The 12,999-nt window shown below is 54.4% G+C and overlaps 1 protein-coding gene across 3 annotated transcripts in view; it reads right to left on the reverse strand.

The window, feature by feature from the left end:
• Positions 1-1,772: 1,772 nt before the first annotated feature.
• UHRF1 (ubiquitin like with PHD and ring finger domains 1) overlaps positions 1,773-12,999 on the reverse strand; it is a 50,028-nt gene continuing 38,801 nt past the window's right edge. For all 3 annotated transcript variants that reach the window (XM_074384761.1, XM_039466977.2, XM_074384762.1), the window contains exons 14-17: positions 10,664-10,799; positions 10,330-10,502; positions 7,443-7,547; positions 1,773-3,276 (exon numbers count right to left, since the gene is read on the reverse strand). In XM_074384761.1, coding sequence (XP_074240862.1) covers positions 3,130-3,276; positions 7,443-7,547; positions 10,330-10,502; positions 10,664-10,799 — 561 coding nt within the window. In that variant the 3' untranslated portion in view covers positions 1,773-3,129. The remainder of the gene's footprint in view (positions 3,277-7,442; positions 7,548-10,329; positions 10,503-10,663; positions 10,800-12,999) is intronic.

Genomic DNA, 12,999 nt, shown 5'->3' on the forward strand with positions numbered 1-12,999 from the left:
AACACAATTTTGGTTTTTTTGGAGACAATATCCGTCTGTCACCGAGGCTGGAGTGCAGTGGCATGATCTTGGCTCACTGCAACCTCCTCCTCCCAAGTTCAAGTGCTTCTCCTGCCTCAGCCTCCAGAGGAGCTGGGATTGCAGCTACCACCACACCCGGCAAATTTTTGTATTTTTAGTAGAGACGGGGTTTTGCCATGTTGGCCAGGCTGCGCTCCAACTCCTGACGTCACGTGATCCGCCCACCTCGGCCTCCTGAAATGCTGGGATTTACAGGCGTGAACCACCGTGCCTGGCCAAAAAAAAATTTCTTTAAGCGAACCAGGGAAGAAATATGCCCAACATTAAAGTCAGTGGCAAAACAGTTCCACAAATACTTTTCTGGGTTTTGCTCATTTTTTAAAATGACATTGTTCTTAATTTTAAAGTGAGAGAAAAATGAAAAAGGCAGCAATCTCAACAATGAACCCACTTCATTGTTTTCTAGGAAGGACCCACCGGGGACATTTAGAGAGTGGCCTTCAGAGCTGGGCATCTTTCCCATTTTCACATTTACACTTGACATATTTCTGGTATGATCCATGTACCATACAATTCACCCATTGAAGTGTACAATTCTGTGGATTTTAGTACATCCAGACACATGCAACCATCAATTTCAGAATATTGTTACCACCTCACAAAGAAACCCAGGCTGCACATGGTGGCTCACGTCTGTAATCCCAGCACTTTGGGAGGCTGAGATGGGAGGATCGCTTGATCACAGGAGTTGGAGACCAGCCTGGGCAACATAATAATAGCTTGTCTCTCCAAAAAAAAAAAAAAAAAAAAAAAATTTGCCAATCATGGTGCTGCAGGCCTGTGGTCACAGCTACTTGGGAGGCTGAGGTGGGAGGATCACTTGAGCCCAGGAGATGGAGGCTGCCATGAGCTGTGATCACACCACTGCCCTCCAGCCTGGACAACAGAGCAAGACTGTCTCAAAAACAAAACAAAATCTGCCCATATAGTTACTTAACCATCAATACAAGTTCCCAGTAATAGGTTGATGTGAATCAATTCATCTGCAGGACAGAGCCCCTTTACCATCCCCAGAGATTTAAAAAGCAAAACAAAAACGTTTTTAAAGACAGCATCTCATTCTGTTGCCCACGCTGGAGAGCAGCAGTGCAATCACAGTTCACTGCAGCCTCCAGCTCCAGCGCTCAAGCCATCAGCCTCCTGCCTCAAACTCCTGAGTAGCTGGGACGAGCGACACCACCACACCTGGCTACTATTTTTTTTTTTTTTTTGTACAGTTGGGGTCTTGCCATGTTGCCCAGGCTGGTCTCGAACTCCTGCGCTCAAGTGATCCTTCTGAGTGAAGGGACCAGCAAGCTTTGCCACCCAGCTAGTGTTTTCAGCTCTGTTCCAGATGGTTTCTCCTGTACCTACTCAGCGCAAATGCCATTGTATGCATAAAGAAATGGGTCTGGTGGTGTCAATAAAACTTTATTTACAAAGACAGGCAGTGTTCTGACTTGGGCCCCACTGGCTGTGGTTTGCTGACCACTGTGCTCCGCACTGCAACGTCAACAGCCCGCCACCTCCTGAGCTGTGGTTAGAACCTCAGCCCATACCCATCATCTGCTGGGTCCCCCAGTTTTCTCATCTGCAAAGTGGGGTTGAAGCCACCTGCTTCATTTTTCTCCTGGGAATTTTGTAAAATACTGCACAAAAGTACACAGAAAGCCCCAAAGCAGTTTGCAAATACAAAGACACAATCACGTACGTCTGTGAAAAACATTTATTTTCTGAGAATCTAAAATCTGGACAAAGAGTACTGGACTGTAGAAAAAGCCTACACAAAATTGCCTCATTTCTTCCCTAATACATTAATAATCTAAGAATAAGGAAGTGAAAAAAAAAAAAACCCTTAAAAAATAACATTGCTCCAGTCGGTCTGCAGGTATGTGATTTAAAATATCCCTGTTCTATTGAGGTATTGGCTGCAAACTTTGGTAAAATTAGAAAAATTAACAAACCCTTTAAAAAAAAAAATACAAAAACAGAAACAACCAACCCCTAACATTATATCTTTCTTGGTACATATACAGTAAACTACAAAAAAAATTCATTTAGAAAATGTGTCCGTTAAAAAAAAAAATCCCTCTTGGAAGTTCTCAATTGCAGAGTTAAAAAATTGAATTTAAATGATCTGTGAGATTCAGACTGTTCCCAAGCACCCACCCGGTGTCAGGAAGAATTGGATGACCACAGATTCGAGAATCTGGTTGGCATTTTCAACAATTCAGTGCTAACCACAAAGACTGTCGTCTTTGCAAAGGAGGAAGGAACCAAAGGCACTTGAACGTGGCTTCGTGTGCTGCCGTCCGTCCGTGGCCACCTTCGCCGGACAGCATCAGCCACGCGCCTGGCCCCACGTGGAGCAGAGTCCCCTAGAGGCCATTTCTGTGCGGCCCCAGCTCCCTGCTCGCGTGGGCAGAGGACTTTTCACGCGGATCTCAGATGCCAAGCAGTCTGGCGGGGGATGGCTTTGAGGGAAAGGTTTGAACCAGGCCCGAGGTGTTTCCTCTTTTCCTTGCGACTTCAACAGACAGCTGAGCCACGCCACGCCACGCCACGGGCCACCACGGGGAACCATGTCACTGGACTTTAGATGCTACAAGGCCGTCAGGAAGATGCTTGCTCTGACCTTGGGGGCCAAACCCACAAACCCGGAAGAAGGACTGATCCCTCCGCCTTCTTACAGCCGGCGGCAGCAGCTTCTGAGGACCTGACATCAGAAACGCGAACAGCCTCCACGCCACGAAGTTTCTGATTCCATCTTTAAAAAAGTCTTATGTTGTTTTGTCGAGAAATTGCAGGCTTTTATGTTTTTTTTTTTTAAAAAAAAAAAAAAAAGACACAAAATACTGACAAGTCCAACTTTTAGCCAGAATACATAAATTCCTGAAAATGTATAGATTTGAAAAATAAAAATTAAAAAAAAAAAAAAAAGGAAGACGAACCTTTTCAGGGAACGGAGAGAACACTACCTGTTTAAGTTAAGCCCACTAAGAACACCGAGGCCGACGAGAGCCCTCCGACACGTTTCCAGCAAAACGCCTGTCAACAAGTGCTTGAGGATCACCGGCCGTTGCCGTAGCCGGGGAAGAGCTGGTTCAGGACGGTCTGCAGAGGCTGGTTCACCTGCATGGCGTAGCTCCGGCCCAGGTCGTAGCGGCAGGCGGGACAGCTGAACACCTGTGCCCGGAACGACCTGTCCAGGCAGTCCTGGAAGACACGGCGGCCGAGTGAGAAGCCATCCACACCATCGCGTTTGCGCCTGGCCACCGCTGCCGGGGACAGTCTCACAAGGTCCAGAGGCCCCTCCTGACCTTCAGTCTCACTTTCCACCTGCTGCCCGGCACCAGCCTGGCCTCACCCAGCCTCCGGGCTGTTGTCCCTGGCAGGTCACGTGGCTTCACAGGTCTACTCACCCCAAGGCTCTCATCAGTAAGCTTGGCTCAGGTCACCCCCTCTAAGGGGCCTTCCCTGACACCTCCCTGGAATATCAGAGGCAGGCAGTCCTGTTGCCTCGCCCCATTCTGCCTTCACGACGGCACCCCTCCCTCCGCCTGTGGAGCCGTCTTACATACGAACGTGCTTATCTACCTACGACAGAGGCTCCCTGAGCTTTGAGGCTGTGTCGTCTCTCGACACCAAGCACGGTGTATACAGTAGGTACTTAATGAACACACACATCAGGCTGAGTGTCGTGGCTCACGCCTATAATCCCAGCACTTTGGGAGGCTGAGGCAGGCAGATCAGGAAGTCAGGAACAGAGACCAGCCTGGCCAACATGGTGAAACCCTGTCCCTACCAAAAATACAAAAACTGTCCGGGCATGGTGGCACATGCCTGTGATCCCAGCACTTTGGGAGGCTGAGGCGGGTGGATCACCTGAGGCCAGGAGTTTCGAGACCAGCCTGGCCAAGACGGTGAAATCCTGTCTCTACTAAAAATAGTTAGGCTCCTGTAATCCCAGCTACTCGGGAGGCTGAGGCAGGAGACTCGCTTGAACCCGGGAGGTAGAAGTTGCAATGAGCTGAGATCGTGCCACTGCCCTCCAGCCTGGGCAACAAGAAGAAAACTCTGTCTCAAAAATAAATATTCAAAAATTAGCTGGGCATGGTGGCACATGCCTGTAATCCCAGCTACTCAGGAGGCTGAGGCAGGAGAATGGCTTAAACCCAAGAGGCAAAGGTTGCACTGAGCTGCGATTATGCCACTGCACTCCAGCCTGGGCAACAAGGCAAGACTCTGTCTCCCAAAAAAAAAAAAAAAAAACAATTAGCCAGGCATGGCTACTCTGGAGGCTGAGGTAAGAGGAGCCCAGGGAGGCTGAGGCTGCAGTGAGTCACGGTCACGCCACTGCACTCCAGCCTGGGCGACAGAGCAAGAGCTTGTCTCGAAAATAAAAATAAAAAATAAACAGATAGGGCCGGGTGCAGTGGTTCACGCCTGTAATTCTAGCACTTTGTGAGGCCGAGGCAGGCGGAGCGCCTGAGGTCAGGAGTTCAAGACCAGCTTGGCCAACACTGTGAAACCCCATCTCTTTAAGAAAAAAATAAGAAAACTTTAAAAAATAAACACACATATCAATGAGGACAAAGGGGAAAAGGAAGAAGGAACCAAGTCCGCTGGATTCAGACTCCTAAATTCAAGCTCAACTAACCACATCGGGCATGGGAAGAAAGCCTTGAGACAGAGCGGAGAGGCCTGAGCCTCCACTTCCCGAGCAGGCAAACAGGCAGGACGCCACAGGGCTGGCTGCGCGCCAGGCAGGAGTGAGACAGCACACACCTGCGCGGTGGCACATGCCTGCAGGATGACGTCACACGGCTGGACGAGGGCAGTGGTTAACGCAGGGGACATGCCCAGTGACCAGTGACCAGTCCCGTGCCCCTGGCGGCCTGTGGCTTCTGTTTGGTATGTTTGAGATGGAGTCTCACTCTCGCCCAGGCTGAATGAAAGGTGATGGCGTGATCTCAGCTCACTGCAACCTCCACTTCCTGGGTTCAAGGGATTCTCATGTCTCAGCCTCCTGAGTAGCTGGCATTACAGGCGCCCACCACCACACCCAGCTGATTTTTGAATTTTTAGTAGAGATTGCGTTTCATCACGTTGGCCAGGCTGGTCTCAAACTCCTTGGCTCAAGTGATCCACCCGCCTTGGCCTCCCAAAGTGCTGGGGTGACAGGTGTGAGCCACCATGCCTGGACATTGTTTGCTATTTTAAAAACTCCTGGACGGGCATGGTGGCTCACACCTGTGATCCCAGCTGTTTAGGAGGCTGAGGCATGTGGGTCGCTTGAGCTCAGAAGTTCAAGACTAGCCTGGGCAACAAGGTGAGAACCCCCCCACCTCGCCACCCAATCTCCACAAAAAAAATACAAAAATTAGCCAGTCATGGTGGTGTACGCCTGTAGGTCTAGCTACTCAGGAGGCTGAGGCAGGAGGATCCCTTTAGCCGAAGACTTCAAAGCTGCGATGAGCTATGACTGTACCACTGCACTCCAGCCTGCAAGAGAGAGGGAGGTACTGCCTCTAACTGTTTTTTTCCTTATATATATATATTTTTTTTTTGAGACGGCGTCTCACTCTGACGCTGAGGCTGGAGTGCAATGGCGTCATCTGAGCTCACTGCAACCTCTGCCTCCCGGGTTTAAGCAATTCTCCTACCTCAGCTTCCCGAGTAGCTGGGATCACAGGGCCTGCCACCAAGCCCAGCTAATTTTTTTTATATTTTGAGGAGAGACCGGTTTCACCATGTTGGTCAGGGTGGTCTAGAACTCCTGACCTCAAGTGATCTTCCCACCTCGGCCTCCCAAAGTGCTGGGATTACAGGCGTGGGCCACCACGCCCAGCCTCAAGTTTTTAATTTAAAAAGGTCACTGTGGAAGGTCACAGCCTGTTTCCCAGAACCCCTCAGATGCTGAGCTTCCCAAGTTGGAACAGAGGCCAAGGGACAGATGGTGGGGACACAGTGACGCAGGTCAGCCCCTTCCTCTCCATCCTCAGCACTTCCACGCGCCTTCGTACTACGGCACGGGACAGGTGGTTTCACAACATCCCCACAGTCCTTCCTACAGCCATGGGGCTCACAGGTGTCCCTCTTCCAAGCACCCCCAGCAGCCAGGCCTCTGCCTGCGGCCACCTCCTGAGGACCTCCTTCCTGCCAGGGGCTGAGCCGAGACCTTCACGACAACCTGGCGGCCAGCACAGTGTTCTCAGGGCCCTTCTTGCTCTGGGCAACTGAGGTGTGGAGCGATTAGTGGCTGCACGGCTGAGAGGTGAGAGATGGCTCCAACCCGGACCACCAGCCCCAAAGACGCCACGGCCTCTCGCCCCTTCTGCCACCTCAGGCCGCTCGGCAGCCCATACAGCTGAAAGGACTCAGGCCAAAGGGCGAAGGAGGCAGGGGCCAAGGAGGCAGAGATGCCACGGGGTGACAGGGGACACTCCGTCTCCTGACCTTCCTTGATCTGTCTCCTGCCATGAAGGTAAACACCGGCTCCGAGACCCAGGGGTGTGGCCCGAGCTGCGGGACTCCCGGGACTACCGCAGGCGACTCAGAGGCCAGGGGAGAGCCGAGTGGGGGCGGGGGCGGTCCCTGCCACACCTGTCCGTCGGGACTGGCGGCTCTGGCCAGAGGTCACAGCAGAGGAACCATCACTAACACCCACACTGCCCACCTGGGCAGTTATGCCCCCAGGGAACATGGGGAGGTGTCTGGGGATGTCTGCTGTCACGACCAGCTGGGCGCTCCTGGCATGGAGTGGGTGGGGGCCAGGGATGCTGCTCAGCACCCTGCAGTGCCCAGGACGGCCCCACCCCAGAGAGTGATCTGGCCCCAATGCCCACAGCACAGAGGGCAAGAGATGCTGTCCTGCCCAAGTCAATCTCTTTGAAAAGCATCGGTAGGGATGTTTCCCTCTGAAGACAGACCACCTGTCCTGAGTCTGAAGCCCATGCTGGGCCACCGCCCCAATCCCCAGAGCCACCGCAGGCCCCCACTGCTGGCTTCCCACCCAGGCCTCTTTACCTGCTGTCCCAGGTACCTGGGATGCCGCCCCATACCACCACCTCCTCCAGGAAGCCTTCCTTCCTGCCCCCTAGGGGATGTGCACCTCACACCTCCCTCTCCAGACCCTGGGGCAGGACTGTGGCCCATCCTCTCCTACCCTGGCCCCTTGGCCACAGGGCTGGGGGTAGAATGTTCCGGGCCTCCATCATAATACAGGACGCCCCAAAAGCAGTCAACAAGGCCCGGAGAACGGCTGCAGAGCAAGCGGGACAAAGGCAATGAGCCCCGATCTGCAGCAGCGACTGTGGGAACTGGAAGTCAGGTGATCCTTCCAGAACCTTCCGCCCGGCTCCCATAGCAGTCCCGCTCACCTTGCACACATTGTGCTGACACACGGTCGTGATGGGCCGGAACACCAGCTCCTGACAGCAGATGCACTGGAACGCCTCCTCCACTTTACTCAGGAACATCTGGAACTAGAGGGAAGCAGGTGTGAGGCCAGCAAAGACCCGGGGACCAGGGCTCCCAGAGATCGGCAGCCTCCTGCCAGGCATGCACCGGGGTCCTCTGATTCTGTTCCCAGCATTCACTCCAGGAGGCGGAGGCCACAATTGTCCCCATTCTGAGATGAGAAAAACAGAGGGTCACCAGGCACGGTGGCTCATGCCTGTGATCCCAGCACTTTGGGAGGCCGAGGCGGGTAGATTGCCTGAGGTTAGGAGTTTGAGACCAGCCTGATCAACACGGAGAAACTCTGTCTCTACTCTACTAAAAATACAAAATTAGGCCGGGCGCGGTGGCTCAAGCCTGTAATCCCAGCACTTTGGGAGGCCAAGGCGGGTGGATCATGAGGTCGAGAGATCGAGACCATCCTGGTCAACATGGTGAAACCCCCGTCTCTACTAAAAATACAAAAAATTAGCTGGGCGTGGTGGCGCGTGCCTGTAATCCCAGCTACTCAGGAGGCTGAGGCAGGAGAATTGCCTGAACCCAGGAGGCGGAGGTTGCGGTGAGCCGAGATCGCGCCATTGCACTCCAGCCTGGGTAACAAGAGCGAAACTCCGTCTCAAAAAAAAAAAAAAAAAAATACAAAATTAGCCAGGTGTGGTGGCGCGTGCCTGTAATCCCAGCTACTTGGGAGGCTGAGGCAGGAGAATCGCTTGAACCCAGGAGGCGGAGGCTGCAGTGAGCCAAGATCACACCACTGCACGCCAGCTTGGGCAACAAGAGGGAAATTCCATCTCAAAAAAAAAAAGGAAAAACAGAGGCCCAAGAGGCATGAGCCTCACCAGAAATCCCCAACATCCCAAGTGGGGAGGATGGGGTGGAGCCAGTGCAGGGACACGGGCCTCAGTGGTGCAGGGAAGGACCCGGATGCAACCAGCTGGCACCACGAAGCATGCCCGCACTGAGTCAAGACAGGGCTTTTGCCCCTGGCGCAGGGGCTAACACCTGTCATCCCAGCACCTTGGGAGTCTGAGTCGGGAGGATCACTTGAGCCAGGTGTTCAAGACCAACCTGGAAACACAGCGAGACCCCATCTCTACAAAAAAACTTTCATAAAAATAGGCCGGGCATGGTGGCTCAGGCCTGTAATCCCAGCACTTTAGGAGCTGAGGCGGGTGGATCACCTTAGGTCAGGAGTTCAAGACCAGCATGACCAACATGGTGAAACCCTGTTTCTACCACAAATACGAGATTAACCAGGTGTGGTGGCAGGTGCCTGTAGTCCCAGCACTCGGGAGGCTGAGGCAGAAGAATCGCTTGAACCCGGAGGCAGAAGTTGCAGTGAGCCGAGATCATGCAATTGCACACTCCAGCCTAAATAACAGGAGCGAAACGCCATCTCAATAAGAAAAAAAACAGAAATAAAAAAATTAAAATAGGTGTGGCCTGGGAGTTTGAGGCGACAGTGAGCTGTGTTCATGCCACTGCACTCTAGCCTTGGTGACAGAGCAAGATGCTGTCAAAAAAAAAGAAAGAAAGGTTCTCTGGAGGCATGGGTCTCTGCTCTGCTGGCCTAAGGCGTACTGAGCACCCACACGGGGCACCAGGAGCCCAGCTGTGGATAACCCGAAAGACACCTCCTCCTGCTTGGAGCTAAGTGTGGGGACCAAAGAGACACAAGAGAAGGGTGGGGGGTGCGAGGGTGCAGCCAAAACAGCAAGGGGCTGCCCCAGTGTGGAGTGGGTGGGGAAGGGGAGAAAACCCGGTGAAGAGCATGCCCTGAAGGAAATGGGAGAAGAGGAACCCCGAGATGGCTTTGGCCACAGGCGCATCCTGGGACCTCCAACTATGTCACCATCCACAGCCGAGGAGGAATGGCACGCGGGACTGAGTGAAGGATCTGGAGCTGCAGAGCATCCTGGGTGAGGCGCGGGGCGGGGGGGGGGGGCCTGATGTCACCCCGAGGTCCTCCCGAGAGAAGGGAGGAGGGTGAGAGTCAGAGAGAGACTGGAAGAGCATGCGCTGTGGCTGTGAAGGAGGAGGGCGGGGCCCCGAGTCGAGGGAGACAGGTGCCTCTAGACGCTGGGCAAGGCTGGAATCGGGGTCTCCCCCGAAGCCCCCAGGAGGGCCTGGCCCTGCCCGTGCCCTGACTTTAGCCCAGCAAGGCCCGTGTTGGGCACCCGGCCCCAGTGCTGTGAGACGTAAGTCGCTTTGCGCTCAGGCTTGGGGTCACTTTCCAACAGTCCCAGGGGACACAAACAGAAAGGAGGACGGCAGGGGCCAGGGAGGGGGTGCCGGAGGTGCGGGGAGGGGGTGCCGGGACCGGGAGGGGTAGCTGGGGCGGGAGGGAGGGGAGGGTAGCCGGGGCCGGGACCGGGAGGGGTGGCTGGGGCCGAGGGGAGGGGGTGCCGGGGCCAAGGGGGGGTGCCGGGGCCGGGGAGGGGTAGCTGGGGTGGCTGGGTGGGGCCGGGGCGGGGGTGCCGGGGCCGGGGGGAGGGGGTGCTGGGACTGGGAGGGGTAGCTGGGGCTGGGGTGGGGGGGGTGCCGGGGCCGGGGGGAGGGGGTGCCAGGGGGAGGGGGTGCCAGGGATTGGGGGATGCCGGGGCCGGGAGGGGACGCCAGGGAGGGAGTAAGGGTTTCCCGGGGCCAGGGCGTCCGTCTGGGGAGAGGAGAAAGTTCTGGAGGTGAAGATGGTGATGACTGCACAGCTACATGGACGTGCTGAGTGCCACGGCGATGGTGAAAACGGTAAACAGGCTCCGTACATTTTCCCGTGCAAATCAGGGGGACGAGTGAGCCGCGCGTGCCTACCGGGCTGCCGCTCGCTGGCCGGTCCTTGAGTGACGCCAGGACCTCGTTCCACAGCTTGGCGTTGCTCTCGTCCTCTCTGATGAGGCTGCTCTGCTGCGCCGTGAGGCTGTAGGGCTCCACCTTGCTTTTCTTGGACGAGCGGCGCGGGGACCCGGCCCTGCCTGGGCCGCCTCCTAGAAGACAGCAGGGCGCGTCGCCAGAGCTGCTGGAGGGACACCCACCCGCCCCACGCCCACGAGATGCCCACCTGCTCCCACACCCACGGGACGCCCACAGGATACCGACCCTACACCCCCACAACGCCCACCTGCCCCCACGCCCCCAAGATGCCCACCTGGTGACTTCCGCTTCCACTTGCCCTTGCCCGTCCTGGAGGCCGAGAAGCCCCCCTCCTGCTCCTCCTCCTCCCTCTTCCTGTTCTCCTTCTCTCTCTCTCGGTTGGCCAGGGCCTCCAAGTAGCCTTCTGGATACTGCAGGAGAAGGAGGGCAGGCGCCAGTCAGCCTTCGAGGCCATTTGGAACGGTCCGCATGCCACCTAGAGCCCACTCTTCCCGCCCCCTTGCCAGGTCTGGGTTTCCAAACGCACCTGCCCCCCGATCTCCTGAAGAGCACAGGGGAGTCCTCCTTTATCCTGTTTTGATGAGGTTTCAGTGACCCAAAGTCAACTGAAAATGTTACATAGAATATTCCAGAAACAATTCCTAACTTGTAAATTGCACACCGTTGTAAGAGGCGTGATGAGACACCGCATCGTCCCGCAGGGACGTGGACCCTCCCTTTGACCAGCGTCTCCTCGCTGTCTGAGCTACCCGCCCGGCAGTCACTCAGAACCTGTCTTATCGCAGTACCTGTGTTCAAGGAACCCTTGTTTCACTTAACAATGGCCTCTGGCCCATTGTTGAATAATCATGTATCATTATTATAATAATCATCATTAAATATGATTTAGTATTAAATATAAATCTTTTTCTTTTTTCCTGTGACAAAGTCTCACTGTTGCCCAGGCTGGAGGGCAGTGGCATGATCTCAGCTCACGGCAGCTTCTGCCTCCCAGGTTCAAGCGATTCTCCTGCCTCAGCCTCCCGAGTAGCTGGGATTACACACACCCACCACCACACTGAGCTCATTTTTTTATTTTTAGTAGCGATGGAGTTTCTCTATGTAGGCCAGGCTGGTCTTGAACTCCCGACCTCAGGTGATCCGCCTGCCTCAGTCATCCAAAGTGCTGGGATTACAGGCTAAATATAAAATACTAATGTTAAACATTATAATTTTTACTAAACAAGTCCAGCACTTTGGGAGGCCAAGGCAGGGAGTTTGAGACCAGCCTGGGCAACCTAGCAAGATCCCCTCTCTCAAAAACTACAAAAATTAGCCCAGCGTGGTCGCACACACCTGGAGTCCCAGCTACTCAGGAGGCTGAGGCAGGAGGATTGCTTGAGCCCAGGAGTTTGAGGCTGCAGTGAGCTATGATCGCACCTCTGCACTCCATCCTAAGCAACAAAGCGAGACCTGGTCTCAAAAATAAAAATAACGGCCCGAAAGTGCAAGAGTAGTGACGCTGGCAATTTGGTTATGCTAAAGAGAACCCAGACACGGGAAAGAGAAGATGCACGTCTCCTACCGCGCCTAACGTATCGGTGAAACTTCATCACCCGCGCATACGTACACAGAAAAACATTATGGGCCGGGCGCAGTGGCTCGCTCCTGTAATCCCAGCACTTTGGGAGGCCGAGGAGGGCAGATCACGAGGTCAAGAGATCGAGACCATCCTGGCCAACATGGTGAAACCCCATCTTTACTAAAAGTACAAAAAATTAGCCGGGCGTGGTGGTGTGTGCCTGTTGTCCCAGCTACTCGGGAGGCTGAGGCAGGAGAATTGCTTGAAACCAGAAAACGGAAGTTGCAGTGAGCCGGTATCGTGCCACTGTACTCCACCCTGGCGATAAAGCGAGACTCTGTCTTAAAAAAAAAAAAAAAAAAAAAAAAAAAAAACACAACATTATGGCCAGGCGCGGTGGCTCACGCCTGTAATCCCAGCACTTTGGGAGGCCAAGGCGGGCAGGAGTTCAAGACCAGCCTGGCCAACCTCAGGAAACCCCATCTCTACTAAAAATACAAAAATAAGCTGGGCGTGGTGACACGTGCCTGTAATCCCAGCTACTTGGAAGGCCGAGGCAGGAGAACTGCCTGAACGTGGGGAGGTGGAGGTTGCGGTGAGCTGAGATCGCCCCACTGCTCTCCAGCCTGGGCGACACAGCAAGACTCCCTCTCAAAACAAAAACAAACACACACAAAAAAACAAAGAACATCCTATATTTAGGGTTCAGTACTATCTCTGCTGTCAGGGCATCTGCTGGGGACTCTGGTAAGTGGGGGGCACCTATGGACTCAGCTCTTCCTTAACTGTGGAGCCTCGAGCAATGGCTAATCCTGTCTAATCCCAAAGCTTCACTGGGAACAGGAGACGAGGGCATAATCGGCCAGGCTCCACCTGGCAGGGCCCAGCTAAGCGCATTTAACGCGGCCGAAGCCTGGTGACGTGTCCAGCGGCACATCCCACCAATAAGATTTTGTTGTCTTTGCCGTTTACATGGGGGCGGGCACACGTCGGTTTCTAGGGCCCCCTAGGGTAAATGTTTTCCAGCCTTACGGGTCTGGACCTCAAGC

Source organism: Saimiri boliviensis, chromosome 14 (assembly GCF_048565385.1).
Source record: "Saimiri boliviensis isolate mSaiBol1 chromosome 14, mSaiBol1.pri, whole genome shotgun sequence".
In the NCBI taxonomy this organism is placed as follows: Eukaryota; Metazoa; Chordata; class Mammalia; order Primates; family Cebidae; genus Saimiri; species Saimiri boliviensis.